The sequence below is a fragment of the Hyalella azteca genome, unplaced genomic scaffold, assembly GCF_000764305.2.
Source record: "Hyalella azteca isolate HAZT.00-mixed unplaced genomic scaffold, Hazt_2.0.2 contig13331, whole genome shotgun sequence".
Taxonomy (NCBI): Eukaryota; Metazoa; Arthropoda; class Malacostraca; order Amphipoda; family Hyalellidae; genus Hyalella; species Hyalella azteca.
In genome coordinates, this window is record NW_025943257.1 from 190,190 (window position 1) to 215,776 (window position 25,587).

At 36.2% G+C, this 25,587-nt stretch overlaps 1 protein-coding gene across 1 annotated transcript; it reads left to right on the plus strand.

Annotated features, from left to right (window-relative positions):
* Window positions 1–1,493: 1,493 nt before the first annotated feature.
* LOC108681685 (substance-K receptor) lies at window positions 1,494–24,032 on the plus strand. Its single transcript, XM_018170736.2, has 10 exons — window positions 1,494–1,919; window positions 13,400–13,560; window positions 15,753–15,987; window positions 16,631–16,818; window positions 17,081–17,250; window positions 18,194–18,383; window positions 19,089–19,254; window positions 19,926–20,040; window positions 21,758–21,848; window positions 22,827–24,032. The coding sequence occupies exons 1-10, from the start codon at window positions 1,721–1,723 to the stop codon at window positions 23,286–23,288; spliced, it is 1,977 nt and encodes a 658-aa protein (XP_018026225.1). The 5' UTR covers window positions 1,494–1,720; the 3' UTR covers window positions 23,289–24,032.
* Window positions 24,033–25,587: the final 1,555 nt, after the last annotated feature.

Below are 25,587 nucleotides of genomic sequence, written 5' to 3' on the forward strand. Positions count from 1 at the left end.
TTACTTTCGCGTTTGCGTACCACCGCTTCCAAGTTATTTTGCCTCTCGCCTCAATTAAGCTACGCAGATTTAAATTTTAAGTTTTCAATTAGTATGATCCCTTAAAAACTTGTGATTAATTTTACCAAAAGTTCGAACGTTTTATATACAAGTTCAATATATTTGATTGAAAGCACATTCCAAACTGACCCCATCAGTTCAGCAATCAGAAGGACAGAAGTTATGACTGCCAAATTTACAGGTGAAAATGTAAAACGCAGATTGAAATAATATATGAGAATTTATTAAAAATACATGGTAAAAATGATAACTGTGCCCATATGCTACAAATTGCTATAAGATGATGATGAAAATCAGTTAAATCTCAAAAATATGCAATGATTCCACAATTATCAAGTCACGTGCTAATGACATTTGCATGTTTAGCTAATTATTGCTGCATTCTTAAGCCACTATATAATGCTATGTTGATGAGCGAAGTTCAATCACCTTCTCAAAAACAACGTTTTTAACTCTGCTTGACATGGGGAGAATTGAAATTTTGAAAAATTCAATATATATTAGACATAGACAGAATTGAACCTTTTGTTTCACTTATCAACTAAGTTATTCAATTATTAAAGTGGATGATGTGGACTTATTGGTGGACTTATTTGAATTCACAATAACAAAATTGAGATCGGAATTATCTGCATCATTAACTTTTCACGAAGGAAATTTTTTTTATCTTGACTTAAGGTCGCACGACAATTTCATCAGAAATCAATTTCTAATTTACAAAAGTTAAAAAAAAATATCAGCAACTATATATTGTTCGTCAGAACTGAATGCCTTTCCTTCAAACTTGGTATCGAGAAGACACTTTTGTCCCCGATTCTCTTTTGGTTCAAACCGATGGCTAAGAACTTTTCCCATCAGGTCCTGAGACAATGGATGCTTCCATCAATTCCTTAATGGAAATTTTTAACGCCAACGAATGTATCGTGTATAAAGTTTTTGTACTTCTTTCAAAATTTCCCATTAATAACAAGAATTTTGATCGCAAATGTTGACTTTATCTAACTCTGGATTTGTTGAGGGTTTCATCGAGATGCTAAACGAGCATCTGTATAGGGAGGTTGAATCTTCCTGAACTTCAACCTTCGTTCCCGGGAGCCTCAACTGAATGATCTGATAATAGGAACCAAATATTCCTTGTGGAGTGTCAGGCCAGAGATAAAAACATTTGTACTTCCAGTCGCGAGTTGGTTTAAAAAAACGTGACTTTTAACAACATGCGAAGAATGCGTTCACGACTGATGAGTGAGAAGAAAGGTGCTGATTCGCAAATTGAGCGAGTCCAAGTCGTTTATTCCATGCTTAATGGCAACGAACAGTTAACACCTGTTCAGGCATTATTTTTAATAATTTTATTAAAGTGTTATCGTTCATCGAATCTTAAGAATTTACATCTCTGCAACTTTTTAAGATTTCCACTTCTCTATCCAGAGTTTTCGACTAAAATGAATATTAGATTCAAAGGAAATGCATTACCTCAACAGTTAAGCGACTTCATAATTTTCTCAGAGACCTTGATGCTGGAGCCATGCAAACTAATCTCCTTATGAGTGCAAATTCATGTATCAGTGGAACACTTACACAGGCATTCTAACTAAATATTTAACTAAATACGTTAGAAATCAAATGCTATATATTTGATTTTCCACGACAAAGCCCCATCATGGAGTGGTCTGTAGCTCTCGCCCCCCACCTGTATTCGTTCGCTGGGGCCGCCCCAGGGTTGAGCTCCGCGGCAGAGTTGGCGCTGAACGCCAGCCTGCTACAGAGCAGCGCTGTTCCCTCATCTCCGGACAACGCTTCGTGGACAGACAATTTGGCAAACTTCGAGGCGAATTATACCGATGAATTATACGATCAAGGTAAGAACATGAGACCAACTAACAGTTTACTATTTGCGTGTTTTTTCAGTATTGTTGTTTTAGTAGAAGCTTGTATGCATTATTGTTGTGTATTTTTGTGTAACTGTTTGCCAATATAGCAACAATTGGAAAATGGAGTTGACAGTTCCCCAGCAAAATGTCGAAAATAGTTTGTAATGTGGGAAAGATACTTCCACACATATGTTCAGTCTTATTCTTATGGATCAAACAAGTAATCGGGAATCGTGCTTTTTCCGGGAGAGTAGCTTGTAGAGATAGAATGAACCAGGTAGCCGTAAAGGCTGGATGGTACGACTAACCGCTCATGTGAAAGCTCCTCTGTGCGTAAATTATTATCTTGCAGTGTTCGTGAATTAAGAGTCAGTTATCATGGAAATCTGTATACCCACATCGAACCCATTTGAGCTTAAAATGTATGTATACATGTGTCGCCGTGTTTTTGAATAAAGTTATCTGATTGGAACGCCTACAAGTGCCCTTTTACGAATGATAGTGATAGAGTCGAAAGTTAGCAACGCAAGAACGATCATACAGGTCTTTATTTCGGCGCCCCGACTGATGCGGCAGTCGTCCGGCTCGACAGTAATTTACCTGTAATTCAAGCTTCGTTTGGATTAGTTCTTTTTGTTAAGAAAATCTGAAATGTTTATTTGAAACATTTAATGGAATTTATGATGAATAATCAACAAGCGTAGAGACTCGAGTTATGAATTAATGATGTGACTGAACTTTATTAATAATGACCATTTTTAAACCATAACCCATCAAGGTCAAGCATAAATTCAGTTTTTAACAATATCTTGAACTAAGTAAACCTTATTCAATCTCAAAAACTATGAAAAAATTTGTTGGTACGTGAAAAAAATATTTTAAGATATATACTGATACCGTTAGCTTTCGCCACTTACATTTTTTTAAATTTATATTTTATTTTTTTACTTATATTTTTTGGAATTATTTTGTCGTGAGATTTTTGAATTATTTATTTTTTTAATTGATCCAATCAAGCAAATGTAAATCCGAATCATTCACTTGAGTTTATCGAGGTCGTAATTTAGCCCAGACCAAGACGCTTGACGACCACATTAATGGTGCCGCAGTTAATGGACTCGATGATGCAAGTTTGTTTAGTTTACAGGGCAGAGCCAAACAAGACCGGGCCTTTCACATGCTTCGTGACCAAATTATTTTTTATTTAATTCGCAGCCTGAAGTCACGATTTCTTTTCTCGAGCTCAGCATCTTCCATCATATTTTTCCTAAGCCATTTCGTCATCGCTCTATTTTTTAGGCATTTTTCCTCAACGAAAACTTTAAAAGCTAAACCTAAGATATTTTTAGCTCAAACTAGATATCTAACCTCATCAAATTTTCTCAATATGAATAATGTCTCAACGAACCATATTTTCTATCCATTTAAATGTTATTCCCCAATTATTATAAGCACATTTTCCTCAACATATTTTCAGCCCTAATAGCTGAATTGCTAAGTTGCTTTTCCACACAAATTGCCACTAAAATTTTGCACTATATTTTTGCAAGCGTATATATGCATATACAGTACCTTCATTCATAATGCAACATATTGTTCGTACAATTTCTAATACTACGGAATATGATTGAAATTATCGGTTCACTGTTCATGATGCACATTTATACTAGTTGCCTGGTGAATTCTTTTCGCTGCTGCTAAACTACAGCGAAAGACATTAATTAAACGTACGTTAAACATAAATTGCAGGACCATTGTATAAAGCAATGGATAGTATATTAGTGAACCAACGGGTTCTTTCAACATAGTGTTATTCATACCCAAAACACAACTGAGTTTTTGGATTACATAAATAATTATTCTCTGATGAACCTGCGTCGCTCGAGGCGCTTATGACTGTGGTTTGTGCCGCATTCGCACGGAATGTAAGAACAAATTTCGAACGATTGCTTCATTTATCGCACCTGCGTACGTTACATTGAAAAAATGAGTATTTGTGTAAAATAATTGAATCCAAATGTATAATTTCATGAGGTATAGAAAGTATGTAAAAATGTGTTAGATACTTCCAAAAAGGACTGCATTTCAAGTTTTATGAAAAAAAACACATGTAAAATGTAGAATTCGCCAAATGAACATGATTCAGTAGCGCAAATAAATACATCAATGTTCAATATCTGTCTTTATTATTGTACAAAGTGGCACTTCATTCAAGTGTCATGAGTTGCGGATGGCTTCAAAGAATTGATATATGGTCCATACAACACAATTTGATGGGCTAGTGCATTTGCTGTTCGCTTCATTTATTGGTGTCAGAGATTGATGACTGTTGCTATTCGTACACGCTTTAATTAAATCTAGTGCAAGCTGACAGCAGCGGTAACAGCTTTGACTGTAAGTCTGACTGACAGCTTAAGAGGTGCTGAGGGGTGAGGGCATCTGGGGAACGTCTTACGGCTGAGCTTCATTGCTTTCAATTAGAGGGCAGCCCTCATGATCAGGTTCCTTGAGCTGGGATATTGTCGGTGCCGCTAATGGTCGCCAGTCAATACTTGAGAAGAAGCTAGGTCAATGCCACGATTCTTTTCAGATATTTCTGTTTGGTCGTCGTCCCTATTTTCCCTACAATTGCTTCCTTTGCTTTATTGAATGGGTTTTATTGAACTAAAATGAATTTAATTCATCAAAAGTTCAGTGCTTCAACTTTTTCAAAAGCAATCAACTCTTAGAATAATTTTTATCTACAAATAATTGAAAAGTAAATTTTCGTCACAAAATTATTCAAATTAAAAGAATCACAACCAAATTGTTCATTTTTTCTAGTATAGAATTAAATTCGGTGAAAATATTTCTTGCCCTTTCAGAAATGAATTCTACTCTTGAAATTTAGCTATTTTCCGGTTTGCAGTGTTCAAAGTTTCATCTCTTGTACGTTGTGAAGTTTGTGACGTATTCCTGAGCAAGTGAAATATAAACAAATTCTAGGTTGTGGCCAAGGTTAATTCAGTTGTTCATGATGTTTAGATCATTTAGGACATGTTTCAAGATCATTTCAGAGATCTTGCTACAGTAATGATGCAAGGCTTAACTTGAGAGATGTTGCATCAATTAAACGATCAAGTTTCACCCTTGAAATCCTACAAGTGGTCCTCAATATCCCGGCCAAGATCCAGCATAAGGCAGGAAATGGATAACAATCATGCATGCTAATGATGTCCCTCAGAATATTCCCCAGCACGCGTTCTACAGCGACATATAAATAGGAAAAAGACACAATTTATGACTTGATTCCTCGTCGATATGAGTAATGAAAGCCACGATTTTGACTTGTGACACTTAATCAATCTAGATAACAAAAAATTAATTTATTTTTTTTTTATTTTTGCGAGTTTAACAAGAATTTTTTTATTTTTGCGAGTTTAACAAGAATTGGTTATGTTTCCAACACGAAACTCCTCATAAATAAATATTAGGAAGTGTACATTTCATAAATCTCTATATGCTGCACACAAATCTTATACAACATCAATGTAAATTTTCACGCTCAAATAAACTTTAATATTCTAATTTCTGGTCACCATCAAACCTCACTCAAAATTCACAGAAATATTCCTAAGAAGTGTAAATGTTATGAAATTATTATTAATGCAGCTTTTTGCAGTAGGTTGTGCAAGTTCCATCCAAATATGCATGTTAATTAATAAATAAAATGACGACCGACGACGCTGACAACTTATCGATTAACCAATAATCAAATCGAGGACCATAACAACTTTCAAGGCCATCCAATATGTGCTCACGACCTGCATTTTCCATTACCTGCGGTCTGAATTATCTATACTCTCCTCACCAAGTAACCAAGTTCAGCTGAAGCTTATAATTTGTGCTGAAGCATTACGTGGTACATACTTCATAGAGCAGACAAAGGCGGCCGACATCGACGGTCTAATTTATTTAACGCTTCTAACAGCCTAGTAGGAGAAATTCTTGAGTTTTAAATAAACTTTTCATTGGCTGAGGTCACTTGCCAAATTTTGTGATTGTTTTCAGAGGGTAATTTAGTACTTTAAATAAATGAAACACAATTTTTGTTTACCACATTGAAAAATTTGTGTTCAAGTGTTAATTGATTGTCGAACGTCAGCTTTATTTTGAAACACTAATGAACCTATTTTCATAGACATGAACGCAGCTCGAATGAAAGACCAAAAAGCCATCTGGGCTTCGCAACTGTCGCTGTGAGGGCTAGCACAAGTGAACAAGTGCAGGACAAGAAGATTGATTACCCAAGCCCACAGAAGAGGCCTGGCTGTTCTCGGCATGCTGGCTAGACATGGCCAACGTCATTTGTTCGTTACAGGGATAAAAGCGGCCAACAGGCAAGGCATCGGAGTACAGTGGCACTTAGGCCCTAGGATGCGAGACAATTATAGCTTCTCAACTTACGCGGACAAACCATTTGTATGTTAACGCAGTCGTTGTGTATCGGATGTTCCATGACTTCCAAAGGTAGACCGTTTGTTAATGCAAACTCATCTTTTTAGGCTATCCTATGTTCGACTGCTGAAAGACCTTCTTCGTTATCTCTACGAAGGAGCGTTTTCTATTTCTAATAAAAAATTAAATTTCTGCACCGATCGAGCGCTCCGCACTAAATGCAAAGAATTCATGCCTTCAAATCAGTGCCATTTCGATAAGAGTTGGAATAGTTTTATGAACTGCAATTGCTGATTTTGGCCTCTCTAGTGTCTTCTACGGTGTAATAAAATGTTCTAATCCGGTCAATCTTGTTCGGGTACTTTTCCGTAAATAAATTTTTCGTGATTTAACTTCCATTGCGAGCCTTGAATTAAAACTCTATGCTCCCATAAACGTCGATATCTAAGAGCAGGCACCGCAAACAATCCTCCAGCACTAAAGTTTGACCGTCAAAAGACCGAATTTCTCAATTTTGACCTGATAGGGGCCATGCATGCAGCCACTCGATACGCGACAATCAGGCTGATGGATCGTGGCTAAGGGACATGCGAACATCCATTGCCGCCTACAATGTTTTGCACGTCCATGAAGAAACTAACATTTATGAAGCTGCTATTTACTCCTGAGCGTCAATTTGGGATGCGCATGATTTTTAATAATTCTTTTATGTATGAAGATAATTTAACGGGCTGTGGCCTAAGGAGGCGTTGAATTTCACTAATTCAGTTCGTTTTAAGGCCTGGTATGGAAAGGTTAGCATCAATACATATGCTCAAATAATGCTGCACAATATAGTATTTATAGTAAATATAGTATTTAAAAATAGTATTTTTCAGTGATGATGTAGTTATAGCTATGACTTATTGAGTCAATGGAAAATATTGATACTTTAACCCATTAACAACACACGACTGAAAAATAAATTTTCTCATACTGGCACCGATGTTACCGATGACAATTATGATGGGACACTTTTAAATTAAGTGCTTGAACCGTTGCAGGCGTAATTGTTTCGTTCTCAAAGGATATGGGATTATTCCCGGAAATTCAAACCTAAATCTCTTCATTTAGCAAAAATTGTCGACACAATTTTCACAGATGAAATATCCCGAATTGATCTACCAGCTTTCGATTCAATAATTTCCGGAATCTTAAATTCAAGTTTGATTGACGTTCTCTCACATCACAGACGTCAATATTCAGCCAGCCAGCGAGCGTTTGTTTGCTTCTATAACGATGTTTGTTTGGCAAACAAAAAGGAGGTGCAACAGCATCGACAATGAATAAAGCTATGCAATGAATACAGTTATGCAATGAATAAAACTGTGCAATGAATAAAGCTACGCAGTAAACGAGCTCTTCTTGGTATATGCATTCTCATTGAAATTATTGTGCCTGCCGTCAGAATGCTAGTGAGAATTTGTTCATATGCCTTTTGTTCCTGTTTGATTGCATGTGCCTTACTGATTGTTATACATAGTGCCGTCACCCATCAGGCGATGGAGGCATGTTCATAAATTTATCTCCATATGAGCAGGCTAAATGTATCTCACAAGATGCAAGTGTCTTGCTCAGCAATATCGCATACTTCACGCATCATTGACAAACATCTCACTAGTGCCCATTGCACACAATATCGTAATTTACCGCAGCCGAATTCCGTGCATATACAAATTGGTAATAACGCCATATCTATTGTTCATTATATTGTTATTTGATGTATTGTAATTTTAATCTAACCTGTTGTTATTACATACACTCTGAATCCATATATGATCGGCATCATATGATGAGGCGTATGGACTTATATGCATAACCTACTGAACATTAGATAAAATAATAAATCTTTGCATGAATCCTTTGAACAGTCGAGAAATTCATTGTCGTTACTCATTCCACTTGCACAGCCACGACCGACCTTCTGTGTATAGACCTATGTTTATATTACCTACCGACCTATGTGTACATACCTATGTATCTATTACCGACCGACCTACTGTGTTTAGACCTATGTATATATTACCTACCGACCTATGTGTACATACCTATGTATCTATTACCGACCGACCTACAGTGCATAGACCTTTGTATATATTATCTACCGACCTACTGCATGTGTATAGACCCACTAAAATATTACCTACCAACCTATGTGTACATAGTGCAGATAATATTATAGTACATGTAATATACTAGATATGCAGGTATAAATAATCCATAGTGCATGTAATATTGAAGCTCGTATGCTAGGACTTAAATAATTAGTTTGTTCCAGCGCCAACTTAATAAAAAATTTGAAAGGCAAACACAAAGTAAATTCGGAATATCTTCATCGAAAATGTTTGAATGCGATTTCGACATTTAGTTCAATAATTTAGAGAATACAAACACAATCAACAAAGGAAAGACAAATTTAAAAGAAAGGGATTAAGTCATAAGTAGCAAAGAAACTGATCAGTTAACATAATAACCTAATGATTAAGAATTTCAATTTGATACGAACTGTAAGCGTTTATAGCGGTAGTATCTACATGCAAATTCCTAGCAAAGCTGATAAAGTCAACCTAAATACAAAGTCAAACGCTTTGGGGACTTCAAAAAGTGTATTTTTGTGTATGTATTAAAATGCACCGGTCGAATACATGAATTATTATAATAAAAACCGCAAAACACATCTTCAGACAATATCAATATCGTTGTGTATGGATATATTACAAATCCGATGAATGTAATAGGAGCTATTCAAGATCCTATCCAAAAAAGTAGCGGACCAGGCTAAAATTAATTTAAAGAAAACTGAACAAACAAAGAAAAATAAATTCAGAACTAGTTCGATTTTTTGCAAATAGTTTAACCGTTAAGAAAAAATAATAAAAGATTATGCTTTGCTAAAAATAACAGAGGTGAACATTAAGGCAATGTTCCCAGGCAATAGGTATGAAATCTCTGCACATTTTAAGTTGTCATCTCTGCTGATTTGAAGCCTAGAATCTCTGCATATTCAAAACTGGGTTTCTCTGCATATTTTAAACAGGGATTCTCGGTATATACTAAACTTTGAATCTTGCCCTAATAACGCTTAGAGTTCTTATTTACTTAAGTTTTTTATTCTTTAAATTTTCCTATCTTGTGAATTTCTTTCGCTGAACTTAGGTTTTCTACTCTTTCGTCCAAATTAATCTTTTCTCTATTGACTGGAGGGTTTTTTTTATTCTTTAACTGATGACATGAGAGTGTAATGAGAGTCTAATGAGCGTGCTGTGAGATCGAGCATCTACTTAAAATGACTTAAGGTAGCTGGTACCGTCTGGTGTCGTCTTACTTTGATAATGTGGATTATAGTCTGGTATTGTCGATACTTGATCACTACCGTCGATGAAACCACGTGTATGAGAGAATTATTTATTTCTAAAAATTGGCAAGCGACGAAAAAACGCCCAGCAAATATAACAGGCCCTCATCCAAAACTCTTTGGAGACCAATTGGTCTCAAAAAAGTTTACGATTTCTCGAAATCGAATTCTTTATTTCTTTTAAATGAAGAATTCTCGTGGTGCTTCTCATCCACGTGGATTCATCCACTGTAGTGATCAAGTATCGACGTTACCAGACAATAATCCACAGTATCAAAGTTTTACGATACCAGACGGTACCAGCTACCTTAAGGTATATTAAGTAGATGCTCGATCTCACAGCACGCTCATTAGACTCTCATATCAAGCGAGTAACGGGCGCGTTTTTTTAATTTTCTTGATAAAAGCAAAGATGCCTCATATTTTCAGGGATGTGACGGCATCTGAGCCTCGTGCCCGAGTTGATAATAGACACGTGTCTTTTTTCCAGCCTGCCTCTGACGCCCAAAATATACGTAGCCTAAAATGTTTCAAAAGCTGGCTGGACATTTTTAAAAGAATATGGTGCACCGCGTACTAAAGACACATAATTATTTCGCTAATTATGCAGAAGTTACAACGATATATAAGTAAGAATTCTACCGTTATACATTTTGTATTTAGCTCTGATGGGTTTTAAACGCTGTTCAAAAATATACCCATGTTTTTAAATAAAATCTACAGTACCGAGGTATGATAGGACATATATTAAGTACTGTGGGCTGAGTTGGGAGCGTAAACAGCGTTGTGGTCCCCGTTTATTTACTCTAGTAGGCAAGATCTATAGGTGTTATATGTATAGCATTTTTTGAAAGCTCCCTTGTTCGCCGGGCACAAAGGAGCTGTGTTTACGACACACAGGACCGTAAAAAGCTAGGATTTTTGTATGCTGATGTTTCCATTGAATACCTTATATCGCTGGTGACACATGAAAAGTATTCGTTACCATATAACTTTCCTGATTATTATCATATAAATATTTAACAGTATTTTTTCTTCTCTTGCAAGCTCAAAGATAGATCTCATGAAATTGTTCAACTCATCCTTGAGCGCAAAGGAAACGAAATAAATAGGTACAAAGAATACAATAAATACAGAGGAACACAATAAATAGAAATATTCTATTGTCATCAAACTGAAGAGAATAATTCTCGTCATATTTGCAGCTTAAATGGCAAAATATATGTTATGTGACTAAGTTTCAACTTATATCTGCATTCTTATAAATAATGCTGACCAATTCGACCAATAATGCAGTTGCTCTGAATTCTGTTTTCTTACAAATAATGCTGGTCTCAAATTTCGTATTAAGTTACAAAAATTTTTTTCAATGCATGTAATGAAAAATTCTCTAAATTTTTTCCTATTTCAGCTCATTTCTAAGAACTCCTTTATAAAATTTAGTACAAATCCTCATAAAAAGCATTATTCCAGTAGCTAGATTGCTTTAGCCAAAGAAGCGCTACCAGAAATATCGGAGATTATTTTATTGGAACCGGATAATTTCACACGAAATGTTAAGAAACTAATAAATGAACAACAGGAACATAATTTATAGAGTTGACCCAAGCTATGAGCTCAACGAATTTTATTCTGACATTGTTCAGCTGCAACATAGACATAATTCTAACGGCAAATAAAAACTTCCAAATTTTATTCAATACTTTTATAATAATGAAATTAACAACGAAGTAACTATGACATAAAGGCTTATCCCATGTGTGTGAAAAATCCGTATTTTGACCGCTTGAACTACACCAACTCAGTGCTTAACGTAAGGGATTATTATTATTCACGCGTACTGGCCGGCATGAACTTTTAGTCCCAGTAACTAAAGGGCTATGGCATTACTTTTGATTAATTTTTCAATTATTCCTCCATCGAAGAGAAAAATTAGGCTCAGATAACGTGAAAAATTATCCTTTGCGAGACGCTACACTGTTCGGAAAAACGTTGAAAATACGGTCGGGCTGACGTGTACAGTGACCGGCCGTGCCGTGTCATTCAACAATGAGGGTTGAATTTCACATACATATGTGTTACATATGTTCATTTTCGTGAAAAATATTTATTCGGTTTTCTTTTACGTTTCACAATATTCGTATTCTTTCGGTTTTATTTCTCGGTGCGGCCAGCCACTAATACGCAGCAAATAAAAACTGCCAAATTTTAATCAATACTTTTATGATAATGAGATTAACAACGAAGTAACTATGACACAAAGGCTTATCCCAAGTAAGTAAAAAAATCCGGGTTCTGACCACTTGAACTACACCAACTCAGTGCTACGTGAGAGATTATTTATTCACGCATACTGGCCGGCACGAACTTTCAGTACCCGTAACTAAAGAGCTATGGCATTACTTTTGATTTATTTATGATTCCTCCATCGACGGGGAAAATTAGGCTCAGATAACGTGAAAAATTATCCTCCTTTGCGAGACGCTACACTGTTCGGAAAAACTTTGAAAATACGGTCGGGCTGACGTATATAGTGACCGGCCGATCCGTGAAATTCAACCATGAGGGTTGAATTTCACATACATATGTGTTACATATGTTCATTTTCGTGAAAATATTTATTCGGTTTTATTTCACGGTTCACAATATTGGTATCCTTTCGGTTTTATTTCTCGGTGCGGCCAGCCACTAATACGCCGGTCTGACGGTTTTATGAACAGTGCAGAGTCATACAAAGGAAAATTTTTCACGTGATCTCAACGTCTCCCCACAAAGCGGAGACAATAGTGAACTATAGAAGATTCCGTTATTGAAGGCAAAAGTGTTCCGTCGACTGTACCGTTCACCGAGTCACAGCGTGGAAGTCACCGTCTATAATTTTAATGAGACGTTGTGAAGATAACGAGATAGAGGGCCCACTTGGTCGAGTGCCATCTCTTGTGGCAAGAACTGTCCTCATCTTCACTGCATGGCTGTTGTTACTTATTGATGACGGCTCCTGAACCATCAATTGTTCATAAAAGGAGAAATATTGGTTTCATTAATCATCTGTATGGGGTGTAGAAACCGTTAAGCTATTTTTTTAGAGAAAAAGATTAATTATATTGTATTGAATAATTGAGATGGCAGTGCTTCAATTTATTTATTACTTATAATTAAACAACTATAATTCTATTAAATTATTTAGATTGTTTTTGTTCTATTTTTTTCTTTGACAACATACAGACCGCTGGCATTATTGCATTTTCAGACACTAGATCACAATCTCTGCATTAATACCCAAAAAGGTACTGTTGGATTACATGTTCTTGTTAAATTTTTGAAGAAGTAGCTGGCCTGTTGTTACTTTAACGACCGAAACGCCCGGGACAGATGCTATCAGCTCCTTTGGAAATTCCTGAGAAGTTTGTCAAAGGAAAACTTCCCCTTTTTAGTGTATCGTCAGCCATTTTAGTATATGTTGTAATGTCACCTCAGAGCGCGAGAACATCAAAATCTTACGTTGCAATTGAAAAAAATCTTACGTACAGATTGAACGAAATTCCCAACACATATTTTATATTCTATATTAATGTTAACAGGAAACTTTGGAATGACGTCGTAGAGAATCAATAACATTGGATATATATTCCCTCAGAATACACAAATAGCAGCGAAGACTCCGACAAGATCGCCTGGGGCAATTCTTCGTCGCCACGGCAATGCAAATTCGAGCCTCGAGCTCTCAGCGTCTCTGCTTACGACTACCCGTACAGGAAGAGCACTTGGAGGAACATCACCGCCGCTGAGGCTGTTAAGGTCAGACATGGAGCGCCGTGGTATATCTTTTCAGGTGGGACATATAGTTTCCTGTTTTTTTTTTACGTGAGACATACAGTTTCGTGATATATTTTTGAAGGTGAAACTCGGAGCTTCGTGGTATTTATTTTAAACTGAGGTGCGGAGCTTCGTGGTATATTTTTTTAAACTGTGGTGCGGAGCTTCGTGGTATATTTTTTAAAGTGAAGTGTTTAGATTCGTCGTATTTTTTGAAGTGAGGCGTGGAGCTTCGAGGCATAATTTCCAAGGTGAGACATGATGCATCGTGGTATATTCTGGATGGTTTCTTGTTGGTGCCACTGGCCCTGAAAAATATTTGCTGAGAACAAGCTTGTGATCAGACCTGAATTGCTCACACATTTCACACATTTAAATGGAGTGAAGTAACTAGAATGTAAGGCACGATGCGACTCGCTTTATACAGTTATGGTGAATATATTGTCTTATGGAGAAACTATGAATTGTCACTGTTTATTCAAAACCCGATTAATTCCACTGTGAATACAAATTGCAGAGAATACGCTAATAATAATTAACTGTTTGTTATTTGCAAAGACAAATTTGGCACGAAAAATTTTAGCAACTCACAGGGGAAATATTCGGCAATGGAAATTCTTTGCCTGATTTCACGTTTTACAATTTTTTTCTACTTTTGCTGTGTGTAATGTAAGGATTTGTACATGCAATTACTTTCTTTTTGTTATTATTTTCTGATTGTTCATAATACGAGAGCAGAGCCGTCTCAAAAAATCCTCTATAGAAGCAAAACATTTAAAAAATTGGCATTTACCTCATGACAGTCACTTTTCTGTTATTGTCGTTTGTTAATAATAGAGCGAATAGGATGCTGGGCATCATTGGAGTTCTGCGCAGCCTTGAATGTTGCACTTTAATTTTCATTTAAAAGAACTTAAATAAATAGAGATATCTATAGTTGATTTCTAAAAAAAGAATTATAGGAATTTTATATTAAAATTATTGAACGATATTAAATCGTTGGTGATGACAATTATTATTTTTTGCCTTGCGAAGAGCTTGAAAATGCTTGAATCCGCGTAGAAATTGATATAATTGTGATTAAAAAGGACATTCTTCAACTTGGGCTTAAATTCAATTATGCACCTTTAATACGTTTCCTGTGTGGCAGGTGAATTATATGAAACTTATATGATAGAAATCATTTCTCTGATGTGAATGAAATTTTGAATTTTCCCCGGTTCATAATTAGTGAAAATTAAAAAAATAAAATTAACGTGAATTTTAGCTCTTGCAGGGCTCCTCATAAACACCGGATATCTTAATTTATTTGCTTGTGTACATATCTTGTAATATGAATGGCCTGTCGTGTTTGCCTCGGGCTAGCACGTCTAGCCTGTCCTCACTCACATGAAAGCAGCTGCTTCTCTCAGCTGTTAACAGATTAATCAGTCATCAAAAACACTGTTATAAGCTCTCCTTCTCTCTCTCTGTACGAGAAACTGTCTTTAAGTACGGACGGAGAAGCTGCAGCTGCCACGCGAACCCCGCAGAAAACCTAATATTTACCCGATGGTGAATAGTGGATAGGAATAAGCACAGTGCATAGCACTCTAACACCTGAGAACATTCCCGTTGCATTCGAAATAGGAATGTTTGCATGCGTCATATCAAGCGTTGTTTAAGTAACATTAACCAAAGAAGCAAGTCGTTATAAAGGAGAAAAATATAGTTAGAATGAGTCCATTTGCATTTGTCACTTCTGATTTGTTTAAATCGTGTATAGCACTCAAAAACTTGACTTTTGGTTAAACTATTTAAAATATAAAATTCCTTCATCGATTAAATTTAACAGATTACGGTACTGACTAAAGGAGCAAAATGTGCATACTTCAAAACTCCCATATCCATGCAGCTTGGAATTTTAAATAGTTAATCAGACGGCCAGTAAAAACTATCTTATATAAACCCGGCTTCAAAATCTTTGAAATTTCTACATATGACACTTCTTGCAACGGTATTTCCGGGAACAAAAAATTTGCTTATAATTTATAATCAATTCGAAATTAATAAATATAGTGCTTGTCGTCAAAACAAGTCTCCTCATGCATGCTTGTCGTACAAATCGCTCCAACAAATGTCGTCAGCAACACTCATGAAGTTCTTTGCTAAATAAGTTTACCCTTTCCTCTAAGATAACCCTGTACGTGGTGGTGTTCCTGGTTGCTGTAACGGGTAACCTGCTCGTCATCCTGGTCGTCCACTACAACGCTAACTTGTGGAGCTCAACCAACCGATACCTGGTGAACCTGGCGGTGGCTGACCTGCTGGTTGCCCTGTGCTGCATCTGGGTCCATCTGGTGCGACACCTCGCGTCCCCGCACTACGTCCTGCCTGCCTTCGTCTGCAGGCTCGACAGCTTTCTGCAGGGTGAGAATTGCAGAGAAAATCTGCGTATTTAATCAACAGACGAACGCAGGCTCATCTGCTTCCAGCAAGGTGAGCAAAAAAATTTAAATCTGCGTTAAAATTAGCAGATGAACGCAGGCTCGATAGCTTCCTGAAAAGATAGAATTGGAATGTTACTCTTTATCAACAGATTTGCGCAAGCTCGACAGTTTCCTGAAAGGTGGGCATAAGAATGTAACTCTGCGCATTTAAGAAACAGACAAACTTAGAACCGGAAATTTCCGGTGCATGTGAAAACTGTTTTGATTAGATTTTATAAATTTAATTTTTAAATCTTCATCGTACTGACAGCAGGGTGAATAAGTTATATGTATGTATATTTTTTAACCCTACTCTACCAACACTTCTCGCCGTTCATTTGACGCAACTGTTTACAACTGTTTTACCTACCTTCACGAAACGTCTAGGGCAAGCAATATATTAAATTTGAGCCACAAATTGCCCCATGAACGTATTCTTAATTGCATCAATCATCCTGCTTTACTACGTGTTTCCCCTCTTGACAGAGATCAGGGTAGACGGTGCTTCACACACCGCGAATCTTTAAACTATCCATAAAAATAATACCACTTGTTTTCTGAACCTCTGAACACCAATTCTACAGCGACGACGCTCTCAGCCAGTGTGCTGACCCTGACAGCAATCAGCGTGGGGAGGTTCGTGGCGGTTATGTTCCCTCTACGCGCGCATACCTCGCCAGACCGCGCCTACAGGGTCATCCTGCTCATATGGCTGGCGTCTGCTCTGCTGGCCTCTCCCCTTCTGCTGTACAGGCAGCTCTACAGCATAGAGGTGAGGCATCCTGCTCATATGGCTGGCGTCTGCTCTGCTGGCCTCACCCCTTCTGCTGTACAGGCAGCTCTACAGCATAGAGGTGAGCATCACTATTATGCATGACATCATTGGCAACTTTACATCATTGAGGTGAGCGAAAAATCACTATTGAGATGCGCAGCCAAATCTGCAGCAAAGAGCTGTAAACTTGGAAATGTGATATTATTGTTTAATCTGCTATCTCTGTAATATTTGACTAGTTCACTTGTTTGCGTTGCAGTGGAAAGACTTCAGGCTGTGGCAATGCGACGAGTTTTGGCCTATGGAAGGTCATTACGACAAGCACTTGAACAAGTGCGTAGTCACGTCCGATCCAAAGAAGCTCTTCTACACTTTCTTCATCATTGCTATTTACTTCATGCCTGTCACAATCATGGTGGCAAGCTATAGGTAAGCGATTTATGTTATAGCAATTTATGTTTTCATTTGAATATATAGATGGTGGCCATAAATAGTTGACCCAAATAATATTGGGTTGATTTGATAATTGTAACAGGAGAAGACAGCGTAGTGGCGCTATAGGAACACAATCCAGATTTGTTTGAGTCTAACTGGACGTTTTCATTGAATTGCATTTCAAAATTTGCAAAATTCAGTCATTATTTTATCCGCTCTTCCTTAACATTTGTTACTGTTTATTATTATTCAGGAAACAAAATGTCACTAGAGAATCGATTCCCTTTTCGGAAATATATTTCCTAAACAAGCTTTTTTCAGTATGAATAAAATGTTCGATTTTACCTAATGTTGTTTTGCGAATTACAAGGCGAATGAAGGATAGCTATCTATTTCTCTTATAACTCTTTTCACTGCGTCACTACGGGAAACACTGAAGCTTTGTACGTCGATATTTTAGGAGCTGACTCCAGGTGTTTGACAAAGTACTAAATGATTACACCGGTTTTTCGAAAGTATAAGTTTTACCCTGTCAGGAGGTTTCAAAACAACCAATTTCCGAATGAAATTTTCCAAAGCACCTAAAATTAAGTAAACTATTCAAAAAAACTGCAGAGCCAGGAAATGTTCTTACACCGAATGAAGAAGCATTTGCGCTAACTAGCGGCAGGTGAAAGAAACAAATTAAGCTGTATGTAAATTTATTTGAAATATTGCATCAGTTGTTCGGTCTTCTGAATTTCCGTCGACTTCTGAGACACTAATTCACTAAAATCTTGCGTCAACTTCCGATTACGTTAAAGTCAACATCAGAGGTTTCACATTATTAATGATAATTATACAGGCCATATATTGGGAACCCTTGAATGATCACCAAATTCTTTAAGTATTTCTAAGATCTATCGTGTAAAATAAGTTGCTCTTGTGTAATTTGCAGCCTGGTAGTGTGGCGGCTGTGGGCGTCTAAGCTCCCAGGAGAGCAGTGCGCCGAGTCACGTCTCACCGTCAGCAGGAGCAAGAAGAAGGTCGTGAAGATGGTGACGGTGGTGGTGGTCGTCTTCGTGGTCTGCTGGACACCGTTGCAGTCGCTCATCCTCTACACTAACTTCAAAAGAGATGATGTTCATGTGAGAAAACCAGTTCAGTAGGCAAAACACTAGTAAAATTACAAGGCTACTATTTTCATACTGAATAACAAATCGAACAGATTGCTACCTGAAAGTACGTGCGTCATTAATTAATTTATCCGTATTGAACTCATTTAAAGGATTAGTATGTTAATACCCCCATAGTTTTTAGCGAATAACTGTATGCTTTGATTTGAAATATTTTTCCACTGAAATCCCCTTAATTGAATGTCTAGTGCAGCAGCTATGAAGGTTGTTCGTGGTGCGCAGTTAACTTCATCAATTATAATCAATTATCATCACTATTGTTATTTACTTTAGATTTTACACAAGATCTTACAAATTTTTCATCGTAAATTTTACTCATTTTTAAATGCTCAGTTTTTATACCGAAAATCTTCGGATTGTAACAATTAGTACAGGTGAGGTGGGAGCAAATGAGGTGAACAAAAGATACAAAAAATTTTCGAATGAAAACTCAAAGCCTTCACTCTCTTCGTCACTATGATCTCAGAACCAACAATAATTCAATATTATGACAAGATCTAGTACATAAATATAGGTAATTGAAAAGTAATTAAGGACAAGGAAGAACAGTGTAATGCAAAGCATCTTATATTACCAACGACATATTTGTTTCCCATTGCACAACATAAGCTTTTCTTTTATTTTAAGTAAGAATTACTTGCTCACATGTTGTGGTAGCTGCCCGAGTGGTTCGAGACGGTGGAGTACATATCGTACTTCATCGCGCACGCCAACAGCGCCATCAATCCCATCATCTACTGCAGCTTCAACAGCAGCCTCAGGCAGGGCCTGCTAGCTCTCCTTACCTGCAGCCACAGCCGACGAAGTTCTTTCCATCAGCGACGTGAGTTCTACGAATTAAAATACAGATATTTTATTTATAGTTCATTGATATAATTTATATTTTTATTATTTTGGATTCGGTAGTATTGTCATTTCTGTATGTTTCAGTGAAGCTCGTAAATCCTTTAATAAGGTAAATATCTGATTAATTCAAAGTAAATTAAATAGGACTTCAATCCCGTTCAGCATATATTTTTTTGAATGCGAAAATTAATGCAGTATAAGTCCAAGAGTCTTTACCGATACATTATTTCCATTAATCATTAATTAATGTCTCTTTTTAGAGACATCAATCATGCTGTTGTAATATAGCTCCCATTATCTTTATAAAAATTACTTAACAACACGACTCATATTCTTCATTCAAAAATATGAAGAACAATTTCTCTAGGAATAATTATCGTCATATATACGATAAATAAATATGTTAGATACAATTGAGAAAGGACTAGTGTCCAAGCCAATGTCCAAGTGCATTTGAACGTCGCAAATATAGCTCTTTAGATCTACACGCGCAGTGATGGGAGTAACCTTGAAGTGAATCCTGCAACATTGTTAGCTCGATAAAGCCAAGACGTGGGACGAATAGCATTCACGTGAAGCGGGCTTGCGTAATTAACTTACTTAATAGGAACCATCTTACTTAATAGGAAACCTGGCCCGATTTCGCAGGAACGAACTGGAGGTGCACGACGGCCGGCACGCGAGAGACCACATTTGGGGCCTCCGGCGCCGAGCCTGGAGTTCTGAGTCATGGCAACCCTTCCATGAAGAGAGCCAATGCTAGGTAAGAGTGACCCATAACACTCAAGTCGATGCAGGTATCTGATTCATAAAACCTAATTCAGGAGTGAAACTTATCGTGAATATTTACGAGAGTATGCAGGCAGCCAATTTTGTTGCCATATTTACAGAGGTCGTCGATAACTCGGTGTTCGTATGGATGACAAAATAAGAATTTCCATGCACCATCTGCCTTTGATGCACGAACAAATATTGGATTTTTTTCAAATTAGTAAGTTAGAACTAGACTGAGTCACCCAATGTAATTAATTATAATCAATGATAGAATAGAAGAGAAAATATAAAAATCTATAGCAAAAGTTCACTTTCGCCATCATCTTTTCGATGGAAATAAAAAATTCTAGGTCCATTCTTAACTTTAAACGATGAAAATATATTAAATTTGCAGCACAACCATTAATTTCACGTCATGACAGGCATGACATAAAAGTTATGAAATGCAATACAACAAGAAGTTTCTCGAATTCAGAAATCAGAAATTGCAGTGGAAATTATAGAAAATTATTCAATAACATTTTTGATTAATTTTTTTACCTACAAGTGCGACTTAATTGACAACTTCATGGAAAAATTCAATAATATTGAAAATTTTCTTGTAAGCTTCTAAAACGTTTTGAAGTTTAATTTTTGTTACACTTATAAAATTTGAATACTCTGCTATACTTATCTCTTTAAATTTTGCGGTAATTGAAGATAACTATTTTTTCCAGCATTTTTGTCAGCTTTTTACAGACGTCAAGTTAAAATGAGTTAAATTTACATTAGCGCCATATAACATATGCAAAAAATATATTATTTCTAAACAAAAACTGCCAATCAAGTAGATAAAAATTTAATTTATTTCTTTTCATTCATTGGCGTCACAATCTTGACGTGAATTCTCGTATTTAGGTCTTCATCAATGACCAATTTTAACATATTAAAATATTTTACTGCTTGCCAACAAGAATCAAATTCATAAATTTTGAATGTTTAAACTCGTAAAATCATTTATTTAGCCAAGCGTTCAAAATTTTCCCTCCATTGGTATCAGTAATGTTACTCGTGGTTGGCCTTGATAGAGAAAATTCTTTTTGTCAATTGCAATTCTAAAATAAATTCCTTCAGAAATCAGGAATTTTCCTATTGTTCATTTCGGAAAACCAGAAAAAGACCGAAGTGCGTAAAGCTTATTCTTGCCTCGCAGCACATAACAACAGTATTGGCAAGGCAATTTCTGAGCCCCTTTCAGGCATCGATCCCCTACGTAATCACGACGTAAGCCGAAGAAATGAGGCACCTTGTGTCGTAATGAGGCGTTTGGCATTAGAACTCCCCATAGTTAGTACCTCATCTCAACCTGGGCAGCGGTGCTTGCTCAAAAATAGCGTCATCAACGAGGATCATTGCACGCTGCTATGGCCCGACTTCCTGGTCGAAAATTTTCCCTTTTGTTTACGCCTCAGCCGTTTTATAGCCAGAAATTTAAAAATATTCTCAATTTGCATTTCAAGTAATGTAAGTGTTGAAAGTCAGCATGCGTGAATTTATTCAGGATTGCAAATTTCATGCCAATACGACTTTGAGATTTTACTCTTCTCATGAAAGAATTAATGGCCTACATTGCATTATTTACACACTAAATCATTTTAAGAACGAAAGACTGCCACGGCTTTCGTATTATTAACTGAAAAATCGTTGAAAAGCGCACTTGATACCAGGGTGTTGCGGTCTGGCAAAACCACCGGATCGCTACGCTCGACTGCAGCCCACAACACATCAGGCGGTCAACCGGTGACGCTCATCACCAAAGTAAGTCCGAGTTTAGTAGCGAAATTCTAGCTCATATACCAGGAAATTTCTTGCACGGAATAATTTTTAAATTTTCCTCTACTTTTATACCAATACATTTTCAATCATCTTTACCTTTTCATTTCAGATTCATATGAACAATATATATTAAAGAGAAATGTTCAGAAAATGATTCACATGATATTCAGAAAACGATCGATTTATCGCATAATTTGCTTACAAATATTTTCACTTGTTTACACTAAATTCTACTGTCCGATTCCCTATTGAGGTTAAGGGATCTCGGTTAAAATTTATGATAAGAATGCTGAATAATCTTATGTCTAAATTAATGTTTTATTTAGTCGCACGAATCTATGTCGCAGTAGCTTTCTCAATCAGCCGAACTTGACAAATAACTTTGTAGCATTAAATTATTCATCTCTGAATATTAATTATATACAGTATATCGTATTTTACCCCTAATAAGCCAATTTTCAAACAATTTATAACATCAGTATCTCGAAAGCCTAATTTTCCTGAATAATTACTACAAGTTTCCTTGAAGACCAGAGAGTATTTCTTATTGACAATTTTCTCGCTCATTATCTCAATGCGGCGAATTTGGCTTTTGGTAGGATTTGAAAGATCAAATATGAGATTTTAAAGGGACATTTCATTATAATTCATTATTACCTGTTTGATAATGATTGTTGCTTATTCGAAATATCGTAAAATCATAATTATATTATGAAATATAATAAAACGTGCATTCATGAACAACTTCTGCCAGGCTGCACAAATATTTTTACTGAATCTTGCACCAGTTTCTAGAGCTTCTGTAATTCCCACTTTCAGTTACAAAAAAAAACTAGAAAAATAAAAAAATCTATACACGTTGATTTTTACTTTTTTTTATTATGGAAACCTACTCTTTGGACTTATTTTCCATGCGTTCTACTATTACTGTACTGATTGTGTTCATTTATGTCGTGTAAGGTTGGCCGCATGCCGAATGAAGTGTCAGTAGCAGAGTCTCCCCGCCACCGCAAGAAGAAGCTGGAGCGCAACTCGAGCGGCTTCTCCGTATCTTCCAGCACCTCCAGTGCAGGCGACTGCAGCTGCTGCCACATCTGCAACAAACGAAGGCTATCTCGTGCCTATGATCCAAACCGACATTCCAGAGAAATTGCTTCTGATATTGCCAACGTGCAGTTGGAAAGCTTCAATATTGCTAACATAGCGTTGAAAAAAGAAAATATCAATGAGATCGTCAAGCTTGCTTGTCGAACAGAAGTCGAAAATGAGCATTGCCAAAGTTTAATAGTTGAATCTGCCAAATCGGAAACCATTCCCTGCCTAAGTTATGAAATACTGACCAGAAGTGATATGAAATTGCTTACAAACAAATCCAAGAACAGTTCGGTTTCTTGCAGCTCCCTAAACGCCATTAAAATGTAATTGATTTGCTTATCGCTGCTTGTTATGCGATGCAAATTATATTTATTTTTTATCAAACGAATTATCTATTTTCATCGTTGCAGTACGTAATGAGGAATTCTCAATACCGATGTTATACATATTTATCGTAGAGCTCCTAACACAGTGTTCGATAGCAACGCAAGGCACGAAGAAAATAAAGGAACTGTACAAGAAATTTTTCGACAAATCAAGAATATGGCACCGAATTTTCAGTTACACGACAATTTTTCATGTAACTTGATAATTCGTTCTCTGTGTGTTCATGATATTATAAACATAAAAATATTCCCAAGTCTGTGTAAAATTTCACATAATTGTACATAGATTAGCCTAACCATTGTACAAAAAACATTTACCATTTATCAATTCATGTTTCCTTCTATATTTCGTAAACTTATATAGATTTTATTTGAAAAGAAGGCTGCATTTATGAATTAATTTACTTTCATATGATCAGTTCTAGAGTGAAAGTATACAAACATTTTTACTAAATAAATAATTAAATTCATATCAAAAATTAATGAATTTTTCGTGGTTTATAACATTCATAATTTTGACTGAAATATTACTCGACCCCAGAAAAAATTCATCCCTCATCGCGTAAGCTTCCAGTTTTGTATACCGCGTGATATTGTACCATATGATTAACATATGGAGTGCTGTTCTCCTAATAACCGTACAATTAAGTTTCTAATATTCTCAATTTTATTGTAAAATTCTTTATTTCATTATTCAGTTATTTTTTGACTTGATGAGCTTAAAATATGTATTAGTCGATGTTGAAATGCTACGTTTCAAATAATTGTTAAATGTTCAGTTTAATCACTGAGTATATGTCATCGTCTGATTAAATTTTGAACCTTGATCTGTATCGCATTCTTTGAAACCTCTTAACAATTAAAATATGTAACATGACTACCGTAATATGGCACTCTATCCCATACACATTTTTATTTTTTCTGGACCGAGAAAAGTAACTTTTTCGCGAATCATGAGCGAAAGTGGATTATTCCTAAATTTTATGCAACCTGAAAGCAGCACACATCTCACACATCAATTTGCAAATCTTAATTTGCAGTAAAGTTGTTTCTTTTGCAGTCGTTTTCTGGAAACAGTCCAACTTTTCATTGAGCTGAAATTATACATTTTTCTATAGAAGTACTGCTACACACGGTGACATCATCTCAAACATGGGATTCATAAATACTTTTATCTCTACTCGACTTCCAACAGGTGGGTGATTTGACTCCTCTCTTTCCACTGACCTGCTAACAATATATTTCACTGAGTTATGGATTTAATGATGAGTTTTGAAATATATTAAAACGAACCATGCATAATAAAATTGCTCAAAATTTATAAAATAAAGTAAAGTTTAGCTCTCTCAATAAAAATAAAGTTTTTTTTCTTTCATTCATATATATGTTTATTCCTCAAAAAATGAAAGTGTGCTCCATTTAAAGTCGCTAAAAAAATTAAGCCGTATCAGTAGTGCAGGCTAGCAAATGCAATAGTGTCTGGCGATGAGCCTGCATGCACTAATTTTTAATTAATAAGCAAACTTAAGATTTAAGCTATACCTTGGCATACTTCGCATGTTCAGCACTTTGAAGAATAAACAAGAGAATTATTAATAAATTCTATTCTCTCGCCTCTAAAAGGATTTTTAATTGTAAACATCAAGTAGATTAATAATAACTCGATTAAGTGCATGAACAATAATTCGAATCTTTCAAGCAGTTCTTTCTAGGTTTATGCATGTTATGAGAGCGCAGTAGTTACTGTTGAACTATACAGAATTTAACATGCACTCAGCAATGGGCCACTTAAGACGAAATAGCATATGCCGCATAGGTTGTATTCTTCATTGGTTTTGACGTCGAGGTAATGATAGTTGTTCAAACTACTGAGCATAATCGCAAACCGCAACATTAGGACGTGATTAGGACTCGATCAACAAAACTGTTTTCCGCCGAAACATCGACCGCAAATTAGCACATATTATTGCTGAAGATAAAACGAAGAATGAGCAATTTTCTCGAAACGATATTGGCTTCGTTAAGGTAAAAAGTGGTTCAGAAAATAGGAAAAATTTCATATCTTCATCAAAATATTGCATTGGAAGAATTCACTAAACACTCAGCGCACGGGCGTTAGTTAGTTGTGATGCTAGCATTCGGGTCACTCCGATGGCAGTCATAAAATACGCGCAAGTGTTGAGTTGATCCCAAACAAAAAGCACACCTGCCGACCTGTACACCTGACGTTAAGCAAAACT